The 26820-nt window shown below is 40.7% G+C and overlaps 1 protein-coding gene across 1 annotated transcript; it reads left to right on the top strand.

Moving 5' to 3' along the window:
• Positions 1-26820, top strand: sema3aa (sema domain, immunoglobulin domain (Ig), short basic domain, secreted, (semaphorin) 3Aa). The gene is made up of 17 exons (XM_079455224.1): positions 1-510; positions 8919-9079; positions 11122-11184; positions 14339-14458; positions 15652-15745; positions 15817-15936; positions 17175-17317; positions 17713-17827; positions 17935-18004; positions 19482-19626; positions 20077-20296; positions 20505-20596; positions 20757-20798; positions 20915-21072; positions 22585-22652; positions 22743-22888; positions 24361-26820. Exons 1-17 carry the CDS (start codon positions 399-401, stop codon positions 25093-25095), a joined length of 2604 nt encoding a protein of 867 aa, XP_079311350.1. The 5' UTR covers positions 1-398; the 3' UTR covers positions 25096-26820.

Genomic DNA, 26820 nt, shown 5'->3' with positions numbered 1-26820 from the left:
ATTCAGCCTGAGCTGTGGACACAACCAGAAGCAGTCTGCGAGCGTGTGAGAGAGAGAGAGAGAGAGCGTATGTTCGTGAAGTCAACCGGGATCCCCGCTGAAACTCTACCTCTCGAACAAACTCAGTCCCACTCAGCCATCCATCCATCCCACCTAGAGTCCCAGAGGAGTACACCTTTACCCCCACGACCACTGAAACGCCCCCCACATGGAGCCATGTGAACCCCCGTCTCCCGGGATCTGATTTTTGGATTGCCTCCTTGGGAGAAGCTCCAGGCACTGGATCTTTTGAAGTAAGGAGGGACTGCAGAGATCTCGGCCATCCCATAGGGAAGCACTGTGCTCTGGGCATTGTGGGCTAAAAGCCCCCTTGGGCTGGAGGCCAGCGCTCCAGCACCATGGATTACCTAGTTTGGATTTTTCTGCTGATGTGCGGGGTGGCGTTACCTGGAAGAGTTGCACCCCAGCACACTAAAGAGAATGTGCCCAGACTGAAGCTGTCTTATAAGGGTAAGTTTTATAAGCGGAACGGCTTGTTTTAGTCTTGCATCTTGTTTTGCATCCTGTTTTGCATATAACAGATTTTTTATATGTTTAGAGTTTTTTTAGACATCTGGTACCATATGTGTTGGCTCTTCCACATGGTTTGGGCAGAGCTTTGTGTTTAACACAGAAATGGCACTGGTTTTGATGAGTGGGTTTTTGCACATACGAACAAGTTTAATTCATTTTGAAGCTTTACTTACGGTAGAGTTTATTTGCTTTGTCTGGGTTGCATAGAAATAACTCTCTCACCTTTACCCATCTTGACCAGTTTAGTCAGGTATTTAAAATATACACTGTGTATGAGTATGTGCACTTGGCTTGGGTGATGCCGGCCGTTACGCATAAATGGTGGTGATATCAAAAATGTTATTCTCCGCGCTGTGCTATTTTAAAGGAGACAGCAGAGAGATCCAGACTATAGCAGCCTCTTTGTAACACAGAGCTTTCATCTTCCACGGAAATAAGCAGCAACATTTTTGGCATATTTCGGGATGTTTCCTTTTTAATGTAAGCTCGGCGGGCTGGCTGTGGTTCTTTGTTCAGAAACATGACCAAAAGTATACACATCTATGTGTGGCGGCGATTTCGCTAACTCTCTCTTGCCGCTTCTCTCTCCCTCATTTTGTAAATATAGCCTTCTGTTCTGTTAGTAAATCTGCGCTTCTGGTGTTTGTGTTGATTGTATGGTCCGTGTGTGGCATGGGTTAACCCTCCCGGGGCCATTTAACATCCTCGCATTTCTTTTATAGATTGAGGGAATGAAGGATGGGTGAAATGGAAGATTTATTTTTGTTTGAGAATGCGCTGTGAGCGAGCCGAGGATACGCCGTGACGTTTTATTTGAGAAATTAGTTGCCCTGAGGATTAGCATCTGGTGTTTAACTTTAAAAGAAGAGGTGAAAAACTTTCATATAAAAAAAGATGCACATCCACCTGTGTTCAATCACATGCTCCTTTGAGTTAATGCTATTATGCTTGGATGGCCCAGAGCATTGTGGGAAACAGTCACGCATTGCGTCACCAAGATGCTTTTCTAACTTATGCCACCTGTGAGCTTAATGGGTGTTTTTGCATCAGATTCCTGGTAGGTCTTTGATAAACAGATAAGAATGTAACAACATTTTTAAAGTTGTGGGCAAGCGAAGGCAGTTATATGTGTCGTCTTATTTCGGGGCAATAGTCAATATGACCTCTTAAGACTCAGCTTTTCGATATATAATTATGAATTATTTTCATAGTTTGTAATGTTTATTGTAAAATTCATATAATATTTCTGTTATGATTATCAAACAAACTTAATATGACTTATACAATTTGCTTTGTGCCTGTTCTCCGAACAGAAGAGGACTGGCCCACCTGATCCCACAGGAATTTGTAAATATTTAGTATGAATCTGTATCATTTGAATCTTATGTTTTAGAAAGCAATACTGAAGTCCCACCCCTAAACTGTCATTGGTGCAAAAGCAAACTGTACTAAAGTATACAGTACTAAGTATGTACAAATTCATAAGAATTTGCCACCTTGTTAAATTAGCATTTTCTTTCACTTTGCTCACTGGGCTGATAAACATACTGAAAGGTTTTCCAAAGCTGCTTTTAAAGAAACGCTTGAATTGAAAGTCTTGAATAGAAACATACATTTTTATATTTAGACAATTTGCAAAAAAGTTTTCAAATGGGTCATGACTGCAGAGCTGGCTTTGTTACCTAATAAGTGTCGTATTAGGTTTTTGATACCCTTAGTATAAAATCATCCCCAACACGCAGTACAGTAGTGCACGATAAAACATTTTCCCATCAGAGTAAATTCGCGAAATTATACATGCGCGTCTCGATTTGTGTGTGTGAGACAGAAAATGTGTCTAATGTGTTTTGGCCAGCAGTATGTGTGAGAATGGAGGCAGGCTTAGATAATTAGACACCTGGCCGTGGTGATAGAGCTGTGTGTGATGGAGAGAGAGAGAGAGAGAGAGTCAAGTCCACAGGTGTCTGATGGCTCTTTTGATGCTGTGCTATATGACAGATCTCTGTTCACACCCACACAGCGTCTGAGTGTTAAAACCGAGAGAGCAAGAGCAGAGAGGATGGAGGGAAAGTGCGAGGGGGGGGGGGATTTTAATGAAGGCGGTGGGCAGACAGCAGTAGTTGGCCAGAAGAGGATAGTCGTTAAGTGAAGTGTCATTCATTCACTCCCCCTGTGAATGCAGCATAGTAATTAAGCCAAAATAAACGCGCAGACACGCACTCCAGGGACGCGCACTCCAGCGAGCGTGGAGTGAACGCTCACCCGTGGGGACGCTATCGTTTTCTCACACATGCACATTGATCGATCACAAGTTGTAGTCTGCGAATGAGGGATGCTTGCGGCCATGTTGCCTCTTGGGAGATCGGGCATTTGCAGGAGGAAAGATCCATCTCAACGGGGCACAGTTGTTCAACGGCGGCACGATACATTTACTTCTTCGTTTCTCTTCCCTGTAATTATAATGCCACCACGTCGTCTTTTTATTCCTCCTGCTGCGTGCTTTAAACTTCCGTCTGCGAAAATTGCTCTTGTCAGGGCTATCAACGGGCTCGTTCGTCTGTCAGTGCGTCAAGGATGCTTGCGGGACGGGCCTTCACATGCTCGTCACATGCTGTTGGCATGAAATTAAAAACTGCCTTCGGGATCTCGAAACTGTGGTTACGAGGTTGCCAGTTCACACTGTAGGATTAGTGGTAGGGTTTAAACGCTCCATGTGTTCCCAAAATGTCATAAAAACCAGCTGAGATGTCTCGTACTGAAAGATTGGGGTGGTGGTGGTCTATGAACATGAAGATAGTGCCCCCTGCAGGTGGCAATGTGCGGGCGCGTGGCCCTGATGGAGGGGGGTCCCTTTGTTGAAAGGCAATCCCGGGGTTACCCGCTGGTAAAATGGTGCATGGGGGACTTTTAAAGTGCTTGTGAAACAACCTGATAATTACCCACTACAGCATAATTACCAGGCTTCCCGTTTCATTACCCTGCCCCGTGGCCTTCTGGGATTGATTGGGATGGGCGACGCTGGGAAGAAGAGAGACTCCGAGTCGACGGAATTCAGCTTAAATCTTCAGAAATAGACACTGCTTGCCCGACCGCACTGGACGCAGACTGGAGGCATCCCATAATAGCGGACTGGTCGCTGGCTGCCGGGTGAAGTGCAAGTTGGCGACGGGCCAGGATTTGAGGAGGATGGGAATGATTATATGGAGGCTGAGAGTGATGTCGGTTCCTCTCTCTCTTTCACAGGCTCATCTGTTCAGAGTGCTCTCTCTCTCTCTCTCTCTCTCTCTCTCTCTCTCTCTCTCTCTCTCTCTCTCTCTCTCTCTCTCTCTCCCTCTCCCTCTCCCTCTCCCTCTCCCTCTCCCTCTCCCTCTCCCTCTCTCCCTCCCTCCCTCTCGCTTACATGATTGCTCTGCCTGTAATTTCCTCCTTACAAGGCATTTACCTAAACAGGTTTTTGTTTATGTGCCACAGAAATGTTTATTATATTTAAATGTTATTAGTATTATTCATTATTATTATAATATTCCATTTGTTGTTATCATTATGCAAAATTATTTTAATATTAATATTTTTGTTATTTCTAAATTGCTTTGTCTCAGTATAAAAGAGGGAAAACTGGGATGTTTTATACTGTAAAAATGACAATAGCATCAATACCTGTATTTATTTGCTCGACTGTAATGTTATTATCTGTTATTTCTGCTGTCTGTGCTTCCCGTGTCCATTTCCACTTTCCTGTTCAGTTTCTCTCTTCTTCAGCTCACAAACTGTTCTAATCTTCAAGGTCACTTGGAGTCTTTCTGCGGCATGTATTTATTCGCTGGCTGTGGCAAGGGTTTTTTCTTATTGGCCTTTTTACATATCACCCTGTCCTGTTGTGTTTAGTCTAGTGTGGACAGCCTTCGGTTAGTCCCGCTCTATCGCTTCTTTAATGAGTCTCAGCACACTTCATGCATTTATACATTGACCTTAGCATCTTCTCAACGTGGCGTTATCAATAAACATTGTGTTTGATTATGGTTATGCAGCGTGTGTTTACAAGTATGTTTCATATGTTGTGTATGAGATTACTCTGTGGATATTGGGTCCAGTGTTTAGGAAAGTGGAGCACCTGTTGTCGAATCTCAAAAGCGTCCTTAGATGAGCGTTTCCAGACGAGTCAGATTTCGTATTGACTGAGTAGATGTGAAGTAGATTATGTTAAGTTTGTGTTCTTTGTGGCCATATTTCTGTCAAACTTTTAATTTTATCGATCTCTTTTCATTCTGAAGTGCTTTTCACAATTGATTCAGAACTTAACAAACAAATTTGTTTGTCTTCCTCTCAAATTCACTAGTTTTTATTGTTTATTTATTATAAAAAAACACAAGGAAATTGTTTAGAAAAACGTACAAAGTTGTAGAGATAAATATATATTATTAATGTCTACATTTAAATCAACAAAGAATGTTTTGAAATCTCTTGCTGTCTTTCACACTGTCTGTACGTCAGCTGTGTTTCTGTGTAATCTGGAGCGCTGCTGAGAGGATTGTGTTTTAGCTGTGTCTGCCCGCACAGCCTGTGGCCGGGGGCCAGCTTTAAACAGACTCTGCGGTTCGCCCGTCATGTCGTGAGCAGATTCAGGGGTAATTAAATGGTTCCACATACTCTCTCCTCTCTGTGGATCAGGTCAACGCTGGAATCTCGTGCGGTTGCGTGCAAATATTGCATTGCAGACTGTGAAAGCTGGGTTTTTAGCGGAGCAACAAATGCGCTTGCAGCACATGAAAACTTTAACAATATAGACAATATATTTACATGTTTTGGTTGTTTGTGATTTTTTTTTAAATAATGTTATAAATGTAAAAAAAATACGGTAAGCTTTCCTGTGGCGCCGTGGTTAGAGCATGGTGCTAGCTATGCCAAGGTCATGGGTTCGATCCCAGGGGATTGCACATAGTCTGAAACAAATGTATAAAACAATGCAATGTAAGTCGCTTTGGATAAAAGCGTCTGCCAAATGCTTAAATGTTAAATGGTAAGCAGGCATGTGTATTGTGTTCATCGATTATCTTTATGAATGGAACCTTGACGTTCAAACCAGCCGGTGTCATAAATCATCCATTCTTAGACGCGTCTTTTTAATAAACCTAATGAGCGTAAAGTGATTTGACACAGTTATTATGTTTCCTGTTGGTGTCACTGGGAATGAAAATGCCCCGTGGGTGTCGACCCTCTCTCGGCAGCGTTTCTCGACCTGTCAATCGAGCGCTCGCACCAGACCGAGCTCTCATTGGCTGAGAACCAGCGTGGTTACCGGGGCAACTTACCAAAAACTGCAGCCAGTTGCATGCGAGAGCGAGTTAAAATGAAGCAAAACTAGGGGCTTATTCGCATCCCAGGGCCTAAAGCAACAACCGAAGCAGCGTGTTAAGCAAATCTCTGTTTCTAAAATCAAAGTTCTCTCAAGCACAAAACCGACAAGACCGAGCCACACACTTAGTCCATTGAGAGACGGAGAACTTTTGCCAAAACCGTGTCACGGTAGACGTCTTGTGTTTTGAAGCACGCCATTGTTCTGGCTTAAATAAACAGGTAGCGCCCAAAACCATCTGCAGTACTCTTTCACTTTTTATTCCTTCTTTCCTCACTTCCCCTGCTCTCCTGGGATGGTAAGTAGCCCGAGGCAGAGCTGAAGCACGGAGGCAGCATGCACACACGCATACGCTGCCTAAAACTCACATACACACCTATTGATACTCAGGGCAGTGTTACTGTAGCTCAAGCGAGCGAACATGCGCTTGCACCACCAAGATTTAGGTCCATCCGAAAGCTTTGTGATGTTTTGGTTCTTGTTAAGCTTGCAATGGTGATTTAAATAAAAATCTTTTTATTTGTAAATTGTATTTGAGTAACCTGCACCGATTCATTTCAATAGCATTTAACTTGAACATTTGTAGACAATGTCCTTAGAAAAGTGAGAGAGTAAAAAATAAAGACTTTTGTTTAGCTATATGCTCCTTTACCACTCACACTCCATTTGCTTTAAGCACTTATCCAGGGAGATGTAGCCCCAGATAAAGTGCGTATGTGTTTGTGTGATCGCAGAACATATGAAGGCTACTTTTTTTGGCGGCTTTGCCAAGGCAGCAATTTAAGAAAAAATGCCTGGTCCTCAGAGTTCAAGCACCAGTCGCTCACTTTCAAATGGAGAATAGCGTAACTGCCAGACGTGTCCGTCAGATCTTGAGCCAGAATGGCAGGAGAGTGAGGGTGTGGAGAACTTCACCTAGCAGGCGTAATGGACTCACTGACAGAGAAGAAAAGAAGGAGACTAAGAATAGGAATATTTGGCACGTACGATGCAAAAAAGAGCTGAATGAGTATGATGGATTAAGATGAAGTGAAGAGGGGGGAGAAGGAGTGAGAGGGAGATGGTATGAATTTTCTTTACACGACGTTCTCTGCATTGTCCACAAAAGAGGAAGCAGGAGGAAATAAGTGTGGTTTTTATTTTGACTTCACACCGAAAGGTGAAGTCAATTAAAGGTTTTTCTACACTTCAGCAGAAAACTTTCAACAGAGAACCTTTTCTCTTACCATAGACCTTCTCTCGAAGAAAAGCCACATGAATTTGTAAAACAAAATGTAAAAACACATGCAATCACACTTTTGTGAAACACACATGGGATTATACATGAAACATTGTGATGTTAATATGTTAATATTCACGCACATGTGAATTTCATAGAAAATAAGAAACTTTTTCTTATGACATCACACTGTAAAACTTTTTTATACCATAAACATTTCATGAACACTTTATACCATACGTTGCTGTGCTTTGTTTATAATGTTCATATTTGATTTAACCTTTTTTTAGTTTACACTGCAAAAGTGGCTGGTTAAAATTTGGAAACCGAGTACTGGTTGAACGTTGAACAGACCACAGAGAAAGTTACAGAAAAAAACTGAAAATAACCCACCAAAAAAATGTCCCCTAACTGCACATCCATACTTATTTCACATCTACCTCGAAGACTTCTGATTGGTCAATCATTGCAATCCACAGAGAAATATATACTCACTGTTGAACAATGTAATTGACCATCCTTTTCGTGTCTCTTCATGACATTATCCTTGCACATAACACAAAAACTTACATTACCTTTTTAATGTTGTAGTCTATACAATATTTGTGCAATAAGCAGTAACAACATGAAGTCAGTCTGACCTAGAAGAGAATGAATATACTTAAAATAGTTTCTCATTTATAGAGCCCCACAATCCATATATCTGGGTATTACTTCCGTGACTGGTTAAAAAAGCTCTTCTGTTATAAACCGAGAATAAAAGCTGTCGAAATGAACAATCCGAGCTGTGCCCATAACGCCGTTTTTCTTGTGGGAATACTGTTCTACATTTGATACGTGGTATTGTTGATACAGCCAAAGGATGGATGGTCTGTTTCTCTTTAGCACTTTCGCTCGCTCGCTCTCTCACACAAGTACACAGATGTCCTGAATCTTAGCGGAGAGGAACGCAGATGGCTACTAAAGGAATGGATTGATCTGGACTCCAGAGAGAGGCTGCAGTCTCTGCATGTCACTGTCGATTAGGTATCGTTCGCGTGTTGCAGAAACTTTGCAGAGCCGACGACCCCACCTTCTCTCACGAGCAGATGTTCTGGCCTGGGCTTTTGCAAGTCATTCTTATCATTCTCACTTCATCTCATCTTCACGTGGAGCGTATTCTCCTTATGGTTGTGAGACCTTGTTTCCTTACTGGGATAGTGACAGATCTGGCAGTGGTTGTTTCTCAGGCCATTATGTTAAGTGTAATCGATCGCTGTTTGGCAGATTCTGTATTTTTCAGGAGACCTGTCAACACAACAGATTTGCTTGATTGTGATACAGTACGCAATTCTTGAGTTTGCCTTCTCATAGGTTTGCTTTGAATGGTGGTCTCCTTTTATTGACCAAAATGTGCTGCTTGGTGTGAGAATGTTTTGAGGATGCTGTGACTTTATTTAGATTATAAAAACCAACAGGGACTTGAAAGCCAGCGTGTTAAAGGGTTATGCTGTTACCTTCTCATAAGAAACCTGGCTATGCCTTAACCTCACATAAATAATTTACAGTTTGTCATAGACAGATGCGATCAAGATGCAGTGACCTGCTACAGTATGATTATATAATGTAACATTTCGCTTCAGATTTTCCAACTTGCTAGTGGTCTACATACACACACACACACACACACACACACACTGTATTGTATTTTCAGTCAATGAATGTCTGCAAACAAGTCAAATATATAGAACATGTTTATAACATTGCATTTATTCGCCTTTTTATGTCTTTCAGAAATGCTAGAATCCGGAAATCTATTGACTTTCAACGGCTTTGCAAACAGTTCAGGTTACGACACGTTCCTATTGGATGAGGAGAGAGGGAGATTATTGGTTGGAGCAGAGGACCACATCTTCTCTTTCGACCTGGTCAATATTAACAGAGATCTCAAGCAGGTGACTTATACACACAACACACCACGGGCCAGTTGCATAAACGTAGCCATTAAGTTAAGACTGTCTTAACAACCATTCTCACAGACTAGCAATTGGTTAGGAGTAATCAGTCTTTTTTTTAGATTTCAATTAGACCAATCTGCCTTTTTATATCATTGACTTGAAGAATCTGTGATCTTAAAGAAAAAAATAAGGTGACTAATTTGTAAGACTTGTCTTAGCAGTTTATGCAACCGGCACCACGTGACAAGTTACAGGACCACCTTGTTTGGGTAAATCTATTTTCAGAAGTTTGATGTTTCAGTTGTAGATGTGAAGGTTTTGTTTTTGCTGTTGTCTTGTGTCAGCACATTATGCTTTGGCCTCTGTTTTCAGTTTTAAATATTAGCCAGAAACGTAAATTGCTTAAATAAAAATACTTTGTATATTCTTCATATAAAAACATCATGTTTTTTATGAGACTACCACGATGTCTTTGTGTTTGTTTTGAGGTCTTGTCCTCATATTGAGCACTTTGCTTGTGCTTCTTGTCTGATTTGGCTTTTTTTCTCCTCCTACATTTAGCCCTGAGATATAAGTGATTTTATAGGGGTCAAGTGAGATCTACATCTAACTTTTATTTTCTCCACAACCCAAATCTGAATTCATTTTCTCTTCTTTCCATCTGCCTATTTGATCTTAGACTGCCTCTTTCTGTTTCTGATTCTCTGATCATATCTCATCTTTCTCTGGATTCTATTACTTTGCTTTGTTCTCTATAATTCTTGCTTTGTCCTAGGGGCTGCAGACCATTTGCTTTATAACTCTATCAGCTTGCCCTGGAAGGGTTAAAAGTCGCTATTGAAATAACACTCACACATACCGAACAACGGCATCATTTAAAGATAAGAACCTGGGACTAGTGGTTTGGCAAATTACCGTAATTAAGCCAATTACTTTCACAGAATACCTTGGCTGATCATGGAGAAAGATAATGAAAAATAAAATAAAAGTTGAGGCATAACGTTCTTGACGTTTAAATTCTTGATGGTTAAAGTTTATGAATGTACAGTATAAGAGACAGGGAAGATATTAAGATTTGTCCTTAAAGGACCAGTGTGTAATTCAAGAATTTATCGAAAGAAATGCAAACTCATATATATAACAATGTCTTCAGATGTGTATAAAGACCTTATATAATGAAGCGTTACGTCTGAATTTCCTTAGAATTACCTTTTTCCATCTACATACACCACGGGTCCCCTTACATGAAATTTGCCATGTTGTTTCTACAGTAGCCCTAAACGGACAAACTGCTCTTCAAAGCATGTTTCATAAAATGCATGATCTCCTTCAGCAAAGAAGCGAAAACATGACAACATCTTAGTTCTGTGTCAGCCATCGTAATGCTTTGATAGGGAGAGAGGTGTGGTGAAGTGAGCCGTTGGTTGCAATTCCCAACCTCACCGCTAGATGCCGCTAAAGTCTTTTTGTACCATACTAAACTAGATCAGTGTTATTGATATTATTGTAATCTTGCACAGATGTAGTATTTTAAATGTTTCCTTTTAAACTTGTTTTATTGTAGTTCATACAACTCAAAATGGGTTTTTATTGTTAGTCAATGTGTCACTTAAAGTGATGAAGCGGGTCGTATATATTCAATGTTATTTCTTCATCCGTATGAGGTCGTAAAAGCCACACGTACTATTGATAAATTACTCTAATGCTGTTTTTTAGCCTGAGGCATGTAGTTTTAGATGGTGTATAAGTGTGTCACACCACAGGATGTGAACTTCCCAGAAGTATCTCATGTCAGCCACCCGTGTACAGTATATTAAGTAAGTGTCCTCGATTCACAGTCTTTCCTGTGATAAAGCGCATGGCAGTTTTTATCCTCTTTCACCATCTTTGTCACAGATGGAGGTGGCAGAAGGACGACAGGCAGCAGTCGTTTGTTATTTTACAGCCAGGTTTCACACGGCGCATCATAGTCGGTCGTGTGCGATTCTGAGTGTTCACCCGGCACATTCTCACACATTCTGTCTTGCACTGTTTTATAGATCGCCTGGCCTGCCACGCCTTCCAAACGTGATGAATGCAAATGGGCCGGAAAAGACTTGGGGGTAAGTATCAGAAAACAGCTTCTCTGCATCCCAACACTACATCCACCTAAAATGGGTTGATTTTGTGTAGTGCGTGGCTCTCTCCCAGTAGCTGTCTGTTACTTTGGTCAAAAAGATCATTAAGTAATTTTAACACACGGCATTGTTGGCGACAGCACACATACTGCTTGGGTTTGGTTGTGCTTTTCAAGATTGTGAATTGTTTATCCAGGTAAAACATCTTGATCAATAAAACTTCAATTGTAAGTGTAAACATACCGTAAGTGTACTGCAAACATTTAGTTATTTACAAACTGAGGAATATCACAGGTTTGTTTCTCTGGTAATTGATCGTTCTTTAAAATATATTTTTCTTTAATTCTTTAAATCATATCTAAAATCCAAACAACGTAACATTAATAACTTGCATTGAACTTTTAAGAATGTAATATTAGTTACTCGAGTTTTGCTGGTGCAAATATCTATGGTTTAAAGAGTGCCCTCAAATAGAGTTTATATACCTAGAATGTAACCCTTGACCTTCTGTACAGAAGTGGTTGATAAGAAGTCTCTCGCTCTATGTGTGTGCATGTCTGTACATGTGTGTGTTTGAGAGAGAGCGAGAGAGAGAGAGAGAGAGAGAGAGAGAGAGAGAGAGAGAGAGAGAGAGAGAGAGAGTCAGGTGTGTGTATCTGCAATTTCACGGCTGGGTTCCCACTGAGATGGGGGGCAAAAGGGGAGCAGGATTCTCACAGATAATTTACCAGACCTACTTCTGACACACACACTGTTTAATACAGACACCATACAGCATAGGCACACACGCACCGACAGTGTGTTATTTGTATGACATTATATGCACACAACAACCTCACCCAGCCCTGATTTAGGCTCTTGCATGCTGTGAAATTTTTTGTTCTGGAGTTCTTGAAAGCTGCTAGCGGGTGAGCATGAATGCTTGATCAGGGTATTACCAACACGTTTTCCTCTCCACAACCATAAATCTCTTCGTTCTCGCATTTGGCTTGGCTGGGCGAAGCAAAAACAAGCCCAGAACGACAGCTGGCATGAACTCTTCGTGTGTTTCATGTGAAATTTAGAGGTTTTGACATCTTCGCAGTGCCTTTCATAATTGTGTCCATTCTAAGGATTTATTTAAATAATACATTCCGTTCTATGTTTAGATGTAATATACCCATTTATTCTATTTCTATCTTATATTAATATTAATTTGTATTCACATTTCATTGTATACTAATTGTATTCAATTTAATACAATGCTCCGTTTTAGATATTAAAAAACAATACCCGATGGTATTATAATGCATATCATAAACTCTTTCACAGCAGAGAACTGTTACAAAATAAATGAAAGCTACTGTGTCTAGAAACCATTTGTACACTTTTATGCATTATTTATACACAATCTCTATACCTTCGTCAAGCTCATGGCAGTTACTTTTCAGTTTCATGTTTGTAAATTGACGCACTCCTGGTGACTTGCATTCATTTTGAAAGTGACAAGGTTTATACTGTTATTATCGCTTCACAACTTCTACTTCTTGTGAATAAAATAAGTCACTGCTCTGTTGTTAATAATGTACATAATTACATAGGCATGTGAATCGCGAGCCACACATTATATGAGATGATACTGTATTATTTATAGCTCACACTTACATAGTGTATGCTCACTTTTCTGCTTTATGGGCCATGAAGATTAAACAGCAGCGTTATATGTCTGTAATAACACAGTAGTTACACTGTAATTACAGTATGCCACCCACTTATTACAACTTGAGGTTTGTATACATGGTAAACGGCAAACGGTCCCAGTTAAGCCACCTCTCTCTCACGTGAATGATGCACTTGGCTCTTGCCGAGCAAGCAAAGGGCCGTTAAAACAATAACAGACATGGGAAATTTCAAACATGTCGCTCAGCGCATGGAGGGATGAAGTTTTATAGCACATGTGGACTGATTATGTTAGGAATACACACGTTGCCTTTAGCTTGGAAAAGCCATTACGCCGATGCACTTAAGTGCTTTTGTGTTGCTTGGCCAAGATGGGTCACACACATGTGTTGAGGTCTTTAAGAGATCTGATTTTAATTTAGAGAGTCAGAGATATGTTTTTAGTGGATGGTGGATAACTTTATTTATGATGTTCTGTCCTGCATCTAGGGCAAACAAAATTAACCATAATTTCTTATTTTCGGAGATTTACTAGAAACTAACTGTTCAGCCAAGATCTGTTGATGCTGAGTGCACCGCAAACATTTATTATCTATTTTGTAAAGATCTGTACGAACCAAACTAAGCTTGTTTTTATCTATTCCTCCACACACATGAAGTGAAAAGCGTGTGTGGTTTAAAAGCACATCGAGATGGTAACACCCTTCCTCTGTACTCTTAAACGGCAACTCCCATTACCTCCCATGCGGACAGCACACGTCCGCCCAAACCATCAGTGTTTACACAGATGGACCCGCTTTATTTTCTCAATGGATATGGAAAGGTGCGTGTGTGTGCGCGCAGGTACACGTGAATGCGCCATTGTGTGGGAGTGTGTGTTTGTAATTGCCGGTCTAGGTTTATTATTACTGAAGCCGGCCCTCACGTATCATGAAAGGAAGTTGAAGAGCATTCATTCACATTAAGCAATTCACTCATCGGCTCTCGCCAACTCGCTAAGAAGGCTTGCGGGGCCCGACACATGTGCTATACATTTACCTATCATCAAAACCAGACACACATACATGCTTTCTATACGAATAAGAGTTCTCTGACAGGATATTAAGATGGATAAAACAGGTGGGGTTATAATCATTTATCCTCCAGGAGCTCAAAGGGGTTTTAACGATGCCTAAAGCTTAAATATTACCGTTACAGAGCATCTGAAAGTCCTGTTTGCTTATTCATTACAGATCTAAGGGTAGTCTAAAGTAGATGTATTCGCCATTAAAACTATTCTCATATCACAAGGTTGTATATAGCATTAGATAAGTTACTCAGAGACTTTTAGAATGAGAATTTATTCAGACATTGTTTTTCTGTGCCATTCACACAACATGGGATTTTGTGTTTGATTGATATTCAAATCAGTTTATATACTAGGTTTGTATAGTAGATTTTATCTGGTTGACTAAAGATGTTTTGTGTTTTGATTTTTCAGAAAGATTGCTCAAACTATGTGCGCGTACTGCAGCCTTACAACCAGACGCATATTTACGTGTGTGGCACTGGAGCTTTTCATCCTATCTGTGCTTACCTGGAGATGGGCAAACGGGCAGAGGTATTAACTCACACAAACACATTTATTTAGACATTTAATTATATTTTTTTAGTAATATATTTCTGTGTTTAATAATAATTAGCAAAAACAGATGTTGAAATCACGTTTTTATTGTGTATTCCAAGTAATATCAATCAAACTGCAGTTGGATTGTTTTGATTAGGTAATAGTACATCAAACATACAGTTTACTAACACAATAAAATACGTTCAAATAACGATAACATAATAAAAAACATGATTTTTGTGTTTAGGTTTTTTTTGGCAAATAAACTCTTTACATCTATAGTAAATAAAGACACATCATGAACATGTTTTTTTGTAAATATTTAGCATTATTATAAAAACATTTTGATGGTTATCGTGGCCAAAATAATTTACAATGATATCGCAATAACTATGTAATGAAAAGCTGATATCGTGACAGCCCTACCCGAGAACATCACAAAACCTGACGTTATTTTTACTGTTAAACTGATCTTTGATGTACTACTTGTAAAACACTCACATGCAGCGCACATACATTCACATACAGTCTAGTTTCATTACATCACTAAAGCATACGTTTCATTACACGCGCACACACATCTCAAAGGCAACGTCCACAAAAACATCTAAAGCAATGAAAAGAAAGTTGATGGTGGTTGATGTTCTGCTTACGTTTGCTCTGTTAACAATATGAGACCAGTGAAGTAGAAAATGAGCACGTCAGTAAGCATCGAATGTGTTATTTAGAACTGTGTGAACTAGGGGAAATGAAATGGCCTTTCTGTGATTAAAAAATGTTTGTGCAGTTTTCTACATTTGTTCCTCAATGGTTAATCACGCTCTTAGTATACCATTGGGGGGATTTATTGAGATGTGCCGGTTGGTCGCACACACTGTCTGCTTAGTTTTAACTCTTGTTTCACTAAAGGACTTATGCAAATCGGGTAACAGCGAGAACGCTGCCACAAAATCTGGGCATAATGTAATTTGCACGGTGGAATCTGTGATCGTCAGGTCAGGTTGGGGTTGTTTAGAGTGTTGTATACTTCAATCTGGAATAGGTTTCTTTGAGAGACGACATCATTGCTATATTTTTACATCGAAGCACTGTCTTACAACACGCACGTTTTGTCATCAAGCTTTTATTTCCTCACTGATTGGCTTATCAGTAACTGTGGATGTTTAATTTACTATCCATTTTATCAGGAAAATATCTTCAGACTGGATGTCAACCACTTTGAAAATGGACGTGGGAAAAGTCCCTATGATCCGAAGATGCTGTCGTCCTCACTCCTGATTGGTGAGTTTTGGTTTTGGTTTTATTTTGGTAGACTTGAGATCGGGTGACTGACGTTCTCATGCACTTGGCAGATGGGGAGCTCTACTCTGGAACATCAGCGGATTTTATGGGTCGAGATTTTGCCATCTTCCGCACGCTCGGATCACATCATCCAATCAGGACCGAGCAGCACGACTCCAGATGGCTAAATGGTAAATAGAGAAATATAGTATAGATGCATGCTGCTGCATTCTTCCAGCTTAAGCAAGCGCACCTTTTTCTTACATGTCTAAGAAAGTATTGTTCAAGTAAAGTGTAGAATAAATATAAATGCATGGATTTCCCATCACAAGTGTTTGTCTGTGCACATATTTGTGTGTATGTGTACTTGTGTGAGAGTGGGAAAAGGCCTCTTTGTGAATGTCTGCAGTAGAGATTAGCCCGACGGTGGTGTTGAGTGTTTCCTCTGACATCCCGGCTGCATTTTTGTGGATTTAGGGAACACAAAAGGTCAATATCAAGCTCGAAGAAGCAGTCAGTGATTTCCCATGAAGTTAATCCCGTCTCAGCTGTTCCCGTGTTAGGCTCTCGTTTCAGTCCTCATGCAGCCGTGCCCAGGGTCAGCGCCCGCGCCGTCAATACCCCCTCCCCCTGTATTCATGAGGAAAGGTGCTTTTGAAAACGTTCATCTCACCTTAATCCCTGCCGTCTGTTGCCACGGATACACTGGACGTAACTTCCATTTTGCCTTTATGAATGTCTCTCTATTTTTCTTGCACAAAAGAGCCAGTGTCATTCAGAGGATTAGTCACATGGATATTCTGGATAGAGAAACTCTTATCAATAGACACACGGGCCTCTGTGTATCTTCAAACGGTGCGGTGGATGGCCGTTGATGGTTATTTTTTGTGCGCTTCAAAGAAGCTTAGCTTCTACTAAACAAATGTTCAGTTATCTCATCAGAAAGCTTCTCAGAATGAAGCGATCTTTCAGAAACAAGTCTATTGAATGACTTGAGCCCCGTCTGGGTGGAACTATATCAGTCTCTATAGACACAAACGGAGTCATCCAGCGGGAAATGTCTGTTCCGCCTGTTCGTTCCGCTGTTTAGGCCTCACATCCTGTCGGGTCCGTTGCGCTGTAACCCAGCACCGCATGTAGCTGCGCGCGTGTGCCGCCCGCATGGGTGGGGGACGTGTTACGTATCGTTTCTGGGAGAAAGCGGTCACGGATGGATAATAGTGATCCCCTTAACTGCCAATAGAGAGGTCCTGACTCGTTTCAGAAAAGCTATGATGGGTTAATTCAAGCCTTTGATCATGTGTTTTAACTTCCAAAGATGCTCCGGGGTGAATTTGTATGGCTCTATTTCTTTGGTATTCTTTTAAGTGCTGTCCTCTAAAGACATTGCGGTTGAATAGGGCTCTGAGTGTATGTGTGTGTGTTCCAGACCCAAGGTTTGTTGGAATACACCTGATCCCCGAGAGCGATAATCCTGAAGATGATAAGATCTTCCTGTTCTTCAAAGAAAACGCCATGGATGGTGAACACACAGGCAAAGCTACTATCTCCAGGATAGGACAACTGTGTAAGGTAACATTACACACAGAAACATGTCATCACAAACAGTGATAGTTCACCCAAAATGTATAATTCTGTCATAATTTACTTACCCTCTTATCATTTCAAACCTGTATGACTTTCTTTCTTCAGCAAAACACAAAAAAGGATATTTTGAAAAACATTGGTAGTAGAACCATGAAGGAATCCATTGACTTGAATTGATTTTGTGTTTAGACAATAGATGTGAATGGGCACCGCCCTGGGTTACCACAACATTCTATAAAATATCTCCTTTTGTGTTCTGCAGAAGACAAAAAGTCATACAGGTTTGAAATGACAAGAGGGTGAACAAATGATGGGTGAAATTCTTTCTAATGATGGGCAATGCTTCATATTGACAATCTGGTTGTTTGGGTTTTCCTCAGAATGATATGGGTGGACACCGGAGTCTCGTGAACAAATGGGCGACTTTCTTGAAAGCTAAGCTCACCTGCTCTGTGCCGGGACTCAACGGCATTGACACACATTTTGATGAGCTGCGTACGTTTTAAAAGGGTTTTCTGAATATCTGTAAAATCAAAAATCAAATGCATGTATAAATAAAAGCTTAAAATGCACATTTTCATATTAGAATGTATGTTTTGCAGAGGACGTCTTTCTAATGAGTGCTAAAGACCCAAAGAATCCTGTCATCTACGCTGTGTTTACTACATCCAGGTAGTGCTCAGCATATTGAGAAATGTCTATCTCTCTTTCTTAGTTTGTTCCTTCCTTCCTGTACTTCCTTCCCTTTTTATCTGTTTCTTTCGTTCTTTCATGGCTTCCTTCCTTTCTTTTGTTTGTGTGTGCCTTCCTTTCCTTCTGCATGTTTGTTTACTCCGTCTGCTGTCTTTTTTCCTATAAGTGAAGGGATTTTTAGGATGTGTGATATGTTTGGCCCTTTAAGAGGCTTTGCAGTCCAGTAATCTGGTTAGACCCAGACCGACGCTTCACGTCGCTGCGCTCGGGATGGGAATGTCCTCCTCATCCTGCTCTTTTACCCCCTTCTACCCGCTTCACCGTTCAGCTTCGGCTCAGAGGAAATATGATTAAGGTGGTAACTCGAACCCCGACACCCTCTCGCTTGGCCTTCTGGAGGGGCGGGGCTGTGGATTTCACAAAAGCAGATCAAGGATTTTCAAAAAAAGACTTTAAAAATGATGGATGAGCTCTCCGTGTGCGGAGGTGTGTGCGCTTGTAAACATGAGATGTGAAAGAGGACAAACATATCACGATTAATCACTGTCGAACAGCGAGAGGGGCACAAGCGGACCGAGCCCGTCCGTTCGTCTGTTCCCACCTCACTGATTTCTTAATGCATGTGGAGAACACAACACTCGAAAATTCAATTACAGGCTTTAAAGAATTAGACGGCTTTAATTGGTTTTCTAAGTGCCCTGTTTCAGAGATGAATAGAAGTGCATTCTGGGGACTCGCTTTTAATATTGGCATTTAATGAGCCCTGAACGCTGCAGTGATGGATCTGTATTTCATCTCTCGCTGTTTCGGGTCTGCGTGTGTATTGGAGTGTGTAAGCACATGTTTGGGCATGTGTGTGAGTCTCTGAAGGAGTAATGGAGAATTAGTGTATTCATGTGCCCTGTGGTTAATTGATTTTCTTGCTAATTAACATTTTACAAATGCTTTTGGATGATCACCGCAGTGTGTTTGGCCCTGTGGCTGTTTCAGGGAGAATAAATGCCTGGACACCGAAAGCAATACATGTGCAAAATTTGACATCAGCAAATGCACATGAATTTCCACATGAAATTAAAATGTACTTTTATTATACACGTCTGGTCTTAGTGTGTTTGATCAAATTTTTTTTTCTTTGAAATACATAAAGTCATCAAGCCCACATATTTTCCGACACCTCCCTTTCAACCACCTGGCTCCATTCTGCTATATCATTCCCACTTTTTCTTTATCCTGTCACATACTAAAAATCTAATTTAGGCCATCCCTTCATTTCCCCCCTCATTATACTATTTGTAAATCATCAGATTTTTGATGTAAAATGGGTTGTGTTTTATATTGACTTGAATTGATATTTTTCATTCACATTGCATGTTTTATTAAAAACGTGTCATGTAGTGTATAACATTTTATTTATTTCATCAAAGATTTCACTAAATTTTTCCATCGTTTCTTTCAGTAATATCTTCCGTGGATCCGCTATATGCATGTATAGTATGGCAGACATCCGAAGGGTATTTCTGGGTCCATATGCCCACAGGGATGGGCCAAACTACCAGTGGGTTCCCTTCCAGGGCAGAGTGCCATACCCCCGTCCTGGCACAGTGAGTACCGGCCAATATATTTGGCATTAAAAACAACTGTGAATTTTTCTGACAAACTACAGCTTTATATCTGTGCACAGTAAAATAAAGCAATAGCAGTGAGGCATGTTTATTACTATTAATGTATTACTATAACATATATAATGTGTTGTGTTATTTCTAATAATAAAACAATAGTTCTTTTCTGGTGAGAAATAAAGTCCAGTAGTCTAAATGACATGGTAGATGGACATAAAACTGCATGGAAAAAAATGATGTGCAGTCACAGCTGTGCATTTTTGGTTCATCTGTTTTATAATTTTATAGTGTTGCACATTTAAAATGTGTATGTATTTGTTTTTATTTTAATGACCACAAAATGGTAATTTGTCATAATATAATACCAATAAAATAACAGGACTGTCAGGCTGAAACTTCTGCATCACTTAAAGCTGAACCCTTCTCTTCCAGTGTCCAAGCAAAACGTTCGGAGGCTTCGACTCCACCAAAGACCTACCGGACGATGTCATCACATTTGCACGCCTGCACCCAGCCATGTACAACCCTGTGCAGCCGATGGGTGGGAAGCCCATCGTTGTCCGCACCAACGTCGAGTACCAGTTCAGTCAGCTGGTGGTGGACCGTGTTGAAGCTGAGGATGGCCAGTATGATGTCATGTTCATCGGCACAGGCACGTACAACCCACCAAAACATGCACCCAATCATTTTAATTTTGACATCATTTATAAACTTCTATAAGAGAATGTTATCTTTTAGTTTTTGCTCCATGGAATAAAAAATAGCATAGAATTTTATTTCTTGGATTGACCATCCCCTTCCAATTGAAGTGACAAAGATAGATTGCATATATTCATCCTGAAAATATGTTTCTGAATCAGATTTAGGAACTGTGCTGAAGGTGGTGACCATTCCCAGGGAAAGCTGGCACGATCTGGAGGAAGTTGTGCTGGAGGAGATGACTGTGTTCAGGGTAGCTTTGCCTTTCCACTTGCTATGAGAATCAAAATCCTTATAATTTGCACCTTCATGTACATTCAGTCGCTCCCTCATAAATCTGTATGGATGTAGTATGTCATTAAACCAACATCCCTGGATCTTCCAACAAGATTAAACTATGTTTTCCGTTCTAGGAGCCAACACCTATTACAGCCATGGAGCTTTCCACTAAACAAGTACGTCTGCTTGCGGTTACATACAAATGATCACGTTACCGTTCACAAGCTGTTCGCTGAGAATAAATTGTGTGCTGCTCATTTGTTCTAATTGACATGTGTTCATCTATCAACAGCAACAGCTGTACCTGGGGTCGGAATTAGGGATTTCCCAGATGCCTTTGCACCGCTGTGAGGTGTATGGAAAAGCATGCGCGGAGTGCTGCCTGGCGAGAGATCCATATTGTGCATGGGACGGGACCGAATGCTCTAGATATTTTCCAACTGCTAAGAGGTAAGCATATACATACACCATTATATGTAATATACTATGACACGGCTCTCTGGAATGCTTCATTCTGATTGGTCATTCGTGGGTCTTCCATCCAAGTGCTGCAAGTCATCTTGACCGATCCTTCTTACGTTCAATAAATCACTTGCATAAATTATGGCATACTTTTGGTGCACATTCACACATTCTTTTAGTAATGTAAACACCTTCACAAAGTAAGAACAGGGTCGTGGTGTCGGCTCAATCGCAGCCTGACACGCCTTCGAAGTCTACGACTCGACGATGTTCTGCGCCACTCCAAATATTTTCACTGTGCCTGAAATGCAAAGCAGACGTCTTGATCGCACCTACCGCACGTGCCAAGAAGGCCAGAGTCGAGGAATGCGTGTGTGTGCCTTAGCCAAACATGAGAAGACCCAGAGAACCACATGATGTACAGAAAGAAACACTAAAATATGAACAAAAATCAGGTAAAGGGGAGGATAATGGGACATGACAAAACAAGGCGCTTTAAATGTGTTTTACACAGAACCTCAGGTTTTCAATTGTATTCCCCAAGACCTACTCCAGCTAAACGTTTTCGACATCAGCCAACCTTCACAGCAGATTGGGAGTGTTTTTCAGTTCAACACGAGAAATCTTTTGAGTACATTTGTGAAAGGATTGAGTGCTGGCCTTGGCAGGACTGTTATTAAGAGATATTGGAAGCTTTTGAGGCTTGGAATTCCATATCGGCCTTCATGGAATATTTCCCATTGAGACATATTTCTGAATGCCAACTGGGGCACCATTACATATCAAGTGTACCCCGACATTCTTAAGACTGTAGTGTGCGTGTGATTTTTACGCCTCTGGGGACATGAACCGGAATTGCAAAAACAAGTAAAAACATTCAGCCGTCTTCAACCGTTTGGACACACAGATTTCAAACTCACGCCCTTGAGATGCTATATCAGGATTCAAAAAAGAGCAGTGTTTTGATAGCCAAAGAGGCACTTACATGTATTCTAGAACATCTCCGTATGTTAAGCTGACGTAAAGCAAAATATTTGACGGTCAAAAAATAATGACACACATAACCTTTAAGTGCGTAAGGCAGAGATGTTGAACTCTGGTCCTTCCTTAAGGGTTTCGTTCAGACTCTGATCAAACACAGCTGTCTGTAATTTTCAAGTTATGCCGCAGACCTTGATCAGCTGGTTCAGGTGTGTTTGATTTGGGTTGATTAGAGTTAAACACTTGCCCTCCAGGACCCGAAATGCAATTTTAAAATCTAGTTCTGTGCTTGAAGCAACAGTGCACTCTAGTGGTGTTGATAAGGTAGTGTTACAGATCTAGCTCAAAGGGTCTGCCTTTGCAACACCAGGGTCATAGGTTCAATTCCAAGAGAATCAGTCATATACTTTGCTTCAAGATGCTTTGGTCTAAAGCGTCTGGTGTAAATGTAAATGTCTACCACAAGATTCACACAACAGCATGCACGTATAACCAATCCACTCTAACTGTGTCTCACAGGAGAACGAGACGCCAGGACATCAGAAATGGAGATCCTCTTTCTCAGTGCTCAGATTTACAACACAACGGTAATATACCTACCTATATGTGCATACTTGCTTTAGTTTTGATAGTCGGATGAGTACCGAAAATGATTTACATGTGTATGTGTGTGTTAGATGATCTGGAGGGTTACAGCAGCGTGGAGGAGAGAAGCGTGTATGGCATAGAGAACAGCAGTATGTTTCTGGAATGCAGCCCAAAATCTCAGAGAGCTTTAATCTACTGGCAGCTCCAGAAACCAAACGACAAACATAAACTTGAGGTAAACGCATACGCGCACACTTGAGAATGCATAGCATAACATAACACTGTCTGGCACAGCGTGTGTTTTGAGACATAAGACACAGAAACCACTGTGGCCTCTCATGTCATGGCCACTGTAATTATATTTGAAATGTTTTTCTCAGTTCGACTTGAGCTTTCCGGATCCTTCACACATTAGAGCACAAGCTTCCTCATATTGGCAGTCTGAGCATTTAAACAGTCTGGTCGCTCGCTACAAGTTGAATTTATTGAAGTGTTATTGCTTCTGTGACAGGCCTACCATCACGAATCAAAAATAAATGGGAATATACGGGAACAATAATGCATTATATTAAATAATACATTTACCTGGAACCAAGTGCCTATATTTTTCAATATATAGAAAGAGGAAATTCTTTATGTATTATTCAAAATATTATATTAGTATGTTTTAAAGTATTTAATATAAAATATATTTTTGTTTAACGTTGAAGTCATTATTTATGAAATCATACATTTTGATTGTGGCTAGCATAGAAATGTGTGTCATTTCAGTGTCATTAGCATAAAACATTTAGTTTATAAAGTTGATCCAAATGTTTCTGCCTTTGTTCGGCTAACAGCTTATACCTCCATCCCATTGGCTTAGCTGTCGTTGTTGTGTCTGACCTGTTAAACACTCTTAAATGTGCACTTTGGGGGAAAATGACGTAGTACCAAAACTTTTTTCATAGTAGGAAAACCACATATGGTGTAACATCCTAAATTTATACACTTGACCTTTAATGTAATCAGTATTTAGTAAAATGCTGTTATTTAACAAAGGTGAAGGAGTATATTATTACTAGCACATTGTGTGTTTTATTGAGCAGGATATGACATAATGACCCCCCCTACCGCCCACCTAAAGACTCTCCTTTACATCAGCTGTGTTTCTCTTTCAGATACGATCAGACAAAATAGCGCTATAGTAACACCTTAGTCCAGACGGTCATCATGTTAATTTAATAATGGTCAGATTTCAGCCTTCCTGCTGTGTGAGAAAACCTTCAAACTGAGCTCTGCCATATCGCGTAACCTCACATTTGACCTTCAGTGGTATATTGTGGTCTGTCCCCAGTTTTTCCGATTCAAATATTTTATATTTGTATCAGAAAAAGAACAAAATGTGTGATTATAGAAGATTTAAATTTATAAAGACAATTTACCTTTTTGCACTTTAAAGCAGTTTTCTTACCAGACGTCTTTTTTAGATTATATTTTAATTACTGTGCAAGTCCTTTCAAAGGTCAGTTGTTCAATATATTGCTAATAAATAAATGCACTCTCTGAAATATTATAGTTCACGATTTATATTGCCAAATCAAAAGAGGTTATAACCCCAAGTATTTATGTGATCTACCAATTGACCTCACGTCCTCTGGGGACACTAATGACTTCCAAACAGGGTTTAACACTCTCTCTCTCTCTCTCTCTCTCTCTCTGTTTCAGATTATGTTTGATGAGCGGATGAGTCTTACAGGCCAGGGTTTGTTGATCAGAAGTCTAACCCAGACTGATTCAGGGGTCTACCACTGTCACGCTGTGGAGCATGGCTTCATCCAGCCCCTGCGTCGCATTAACCTGCAGGTCATCCCCTCTCAGCGCGTGGGTGAGCTGCTTCTCCGAGGGGGATCCAACGACAAAGAGCCCACCCCCAAACGCAAACTGTGGTATCGGGATTTCATGAGCCTCCTGGAGCATCCTGATCTCAACAGCGTGGACGAGTTCTGCGAGCGGGTTTGGAAGAGAGAAAGAAAGCCGAAAGGAAAGAAAGTGCCCAAAATCAACCCCGCCGCTGGCGTGAAAACTGAAAAAACACCCCAAACCACCGCTCAGAGCATACAAAACCCGGTGCAGAATCAGAACGGCCAGAGGAACCAAAACGCGCCCAAGACTCCAAACAATCCCAGCGTTCAGGTTCTACCCAAGTCAGCCGGCCTACAAAGGATTCAAATGCCAGTAAGTACCGTAAGCACGGAGCGCCAGACCGCCAAACCCGACGGCGGAGGGATCGCCCAGAGTGCTTCGGAGAGCCAAAGATCACAACAGAACCAAGGGAAGAGAGGTAGCCAGACCCCCCAGAGAGGACCTCCAAATACAGCCAAATGGAAACAGCTTCAGGAGAACAAGAGGGGCCGCAACCGTCGGACCCACGAACAGCAGAGACCACCACGAAGCGTGTGAGATTGATTGACAGCTGACAGACATGATCATAAATATACACACGCACACAGTCAACGACATCCGCATCCGTCATTCATACGTAAACAAACAACGTAACCACAAACAACAACACAAAAAAACTGATTATAAAAATGAACTTGGAATCATGTTCATGCCGGGAAAGCACATTCACCTTGTTGTTGTGATGTTACAGCAAAGACCTCTTTCACTAGTGAATGTCCAAACTTCATATACATAAAGGATACGAGCGTGTGCCGATCCACAAGACCCTATCGAGACTGCTTCGACAGCAGGACGTTTTCCAAGACGCTTGCCAAAAACCTCCGAGACGAGATGTGATGGTGCCAATGGAATACGATGTGCTTTTTGGTATCGAACGAAATGGTGTTTGTTTCTTAAATGTACTTGTCTGTATTTGTCGACAGGATATGGATGTGAATGAGATGCTTCGGAGCGAACCATCATTTGTAAAAGACTGTAATATAGCCACTATAGAAGCAAGCATTGTACTGTATATAAAACAACACTAATTATGGATATGACCGGTGAAAGGCTTTAGGCATGCCTCGGTAACCGCTTGTCTAAGCTTTCATCCTCAGAAGAGTTTTGATGTAATTCATAATGTTTGAGATAATCAGGTGGGCTTGACTGACTAAAAAGTCAACAACTGTGGTGACCCTTTCTGGCAAAAGTTAGGTTGCAAACAAAACGTGCATGAGTTGAATGAATAAGCTCTTCCAAGTCAGTTACCTAGTTGATCTATCTTCAGATCGCACAAGTCGAGGCGATAGTTCTTAATGTCGGTTGCATTAAAAATGAAAGAATGTCTTGCGTAAACCACGGCATCTTTTAAAAGATGTTATTAAGATAGTTCCATAATGTCCGTGGTGTATTTCTAAATTATTATAACTCTTATTTCATCAAATCTTGTCATTAATTTGCTAACTCAGTCTATGTTAGGCTGAATGCAGAGTGACTCTAGTATATGTACATATATACAGTGGAACTCTATGTGATTATTTATTGCTGGTTATTGTTTATTGTTCAAAGGGTTGCATTTATTTTTGATATTTTTTCTATTCGGTTGTAAACGTGTTACTGACAGGCCACAATACCCTTAGATGGACCAATTGTTTTTTTTCTTTTCCCTAATATTCTTGTTAAACTTTAACAGATGCAGTTGTATGCTTAGTTCATTTTGCCTTTCATTTATTTTCCTCCATAGCTAGGTCTTTATCATTTATTAAACCAGTAAATCGTTGTGCAAAACCAACAAGACTTAATAAGACATCTCATCAAGAATTAGCTGTGAATCTCCCTAAAAAGTGTGTGGGTAAGGTATTCGCACTGCATGTGAATTTGTCCATCTTTTATTTTATTGCCATTATGTTGTGTGAAAGGTCCTTTACGTGCCATGCAATATGTATGAGATGTGAATATTTTTGCCATTTGCAAAGATCACGCCATCGAAACATACCCTGTCTCTTTAATGTAGTATTGTAGTCTTCACACACGGTTTCCCCCATTGTTCGGCAAAATTGACATTTAAATCCAATACTAAGTTTTTTTCCACCAGATGGCGCTCCCATCCGCTCCCTGCTTCAGATGAAGTTCATTTGGATCTGGTTGGGGCAAGAAGGGAGCAGAAGGGAGCTGTCCGTTATGTAAAATTGGTGTTTCTGGCATGCATTTGGTTGTCTAAATAAATATTCCCTCTATAATTTC

This window comes from Barbatula barbatula (assembly GCF_947034865.1).
Source record: "Barbatula barbatula genome assembly, chromosome: 4".
Lineage (NCBI taxonomy): Eukaryota > Metazoa > Chordata > Actinopteri > Cypriniformes > Nemacheilidae > Barbatula > Barbatula barbatula.
The sequence above is the reverse complement of the archived record's forward strand: the minus strand, read 5'-3'. Positions and strand labels throughout refer to the sequence as shown.

Bases quoted from the DNA above. Each gene is read 5' to 3' on its own strand.
- sema3aa (XM_079455224.1), top strand. From the start codon at position 399: ATGGATTACCTAGTTTGGATTTTTCTGCTGATGTGCGGGGTGGCGTTA. The intron at 511-8,918 runs GTAAGTTTTATA...TATGTCTTTCAG, and splicing joins ACTGAAGCTGTCTTATAAGG to AAATGCTAGAATCCGGAAAT. The intron at 20,799-20,914 runs GTACGTCTGCTT...ATCTATCAACAG, and splicing joins TGGAGCTTTCCACTAAACAA to CAACAGCTGTACCTGGGGTC.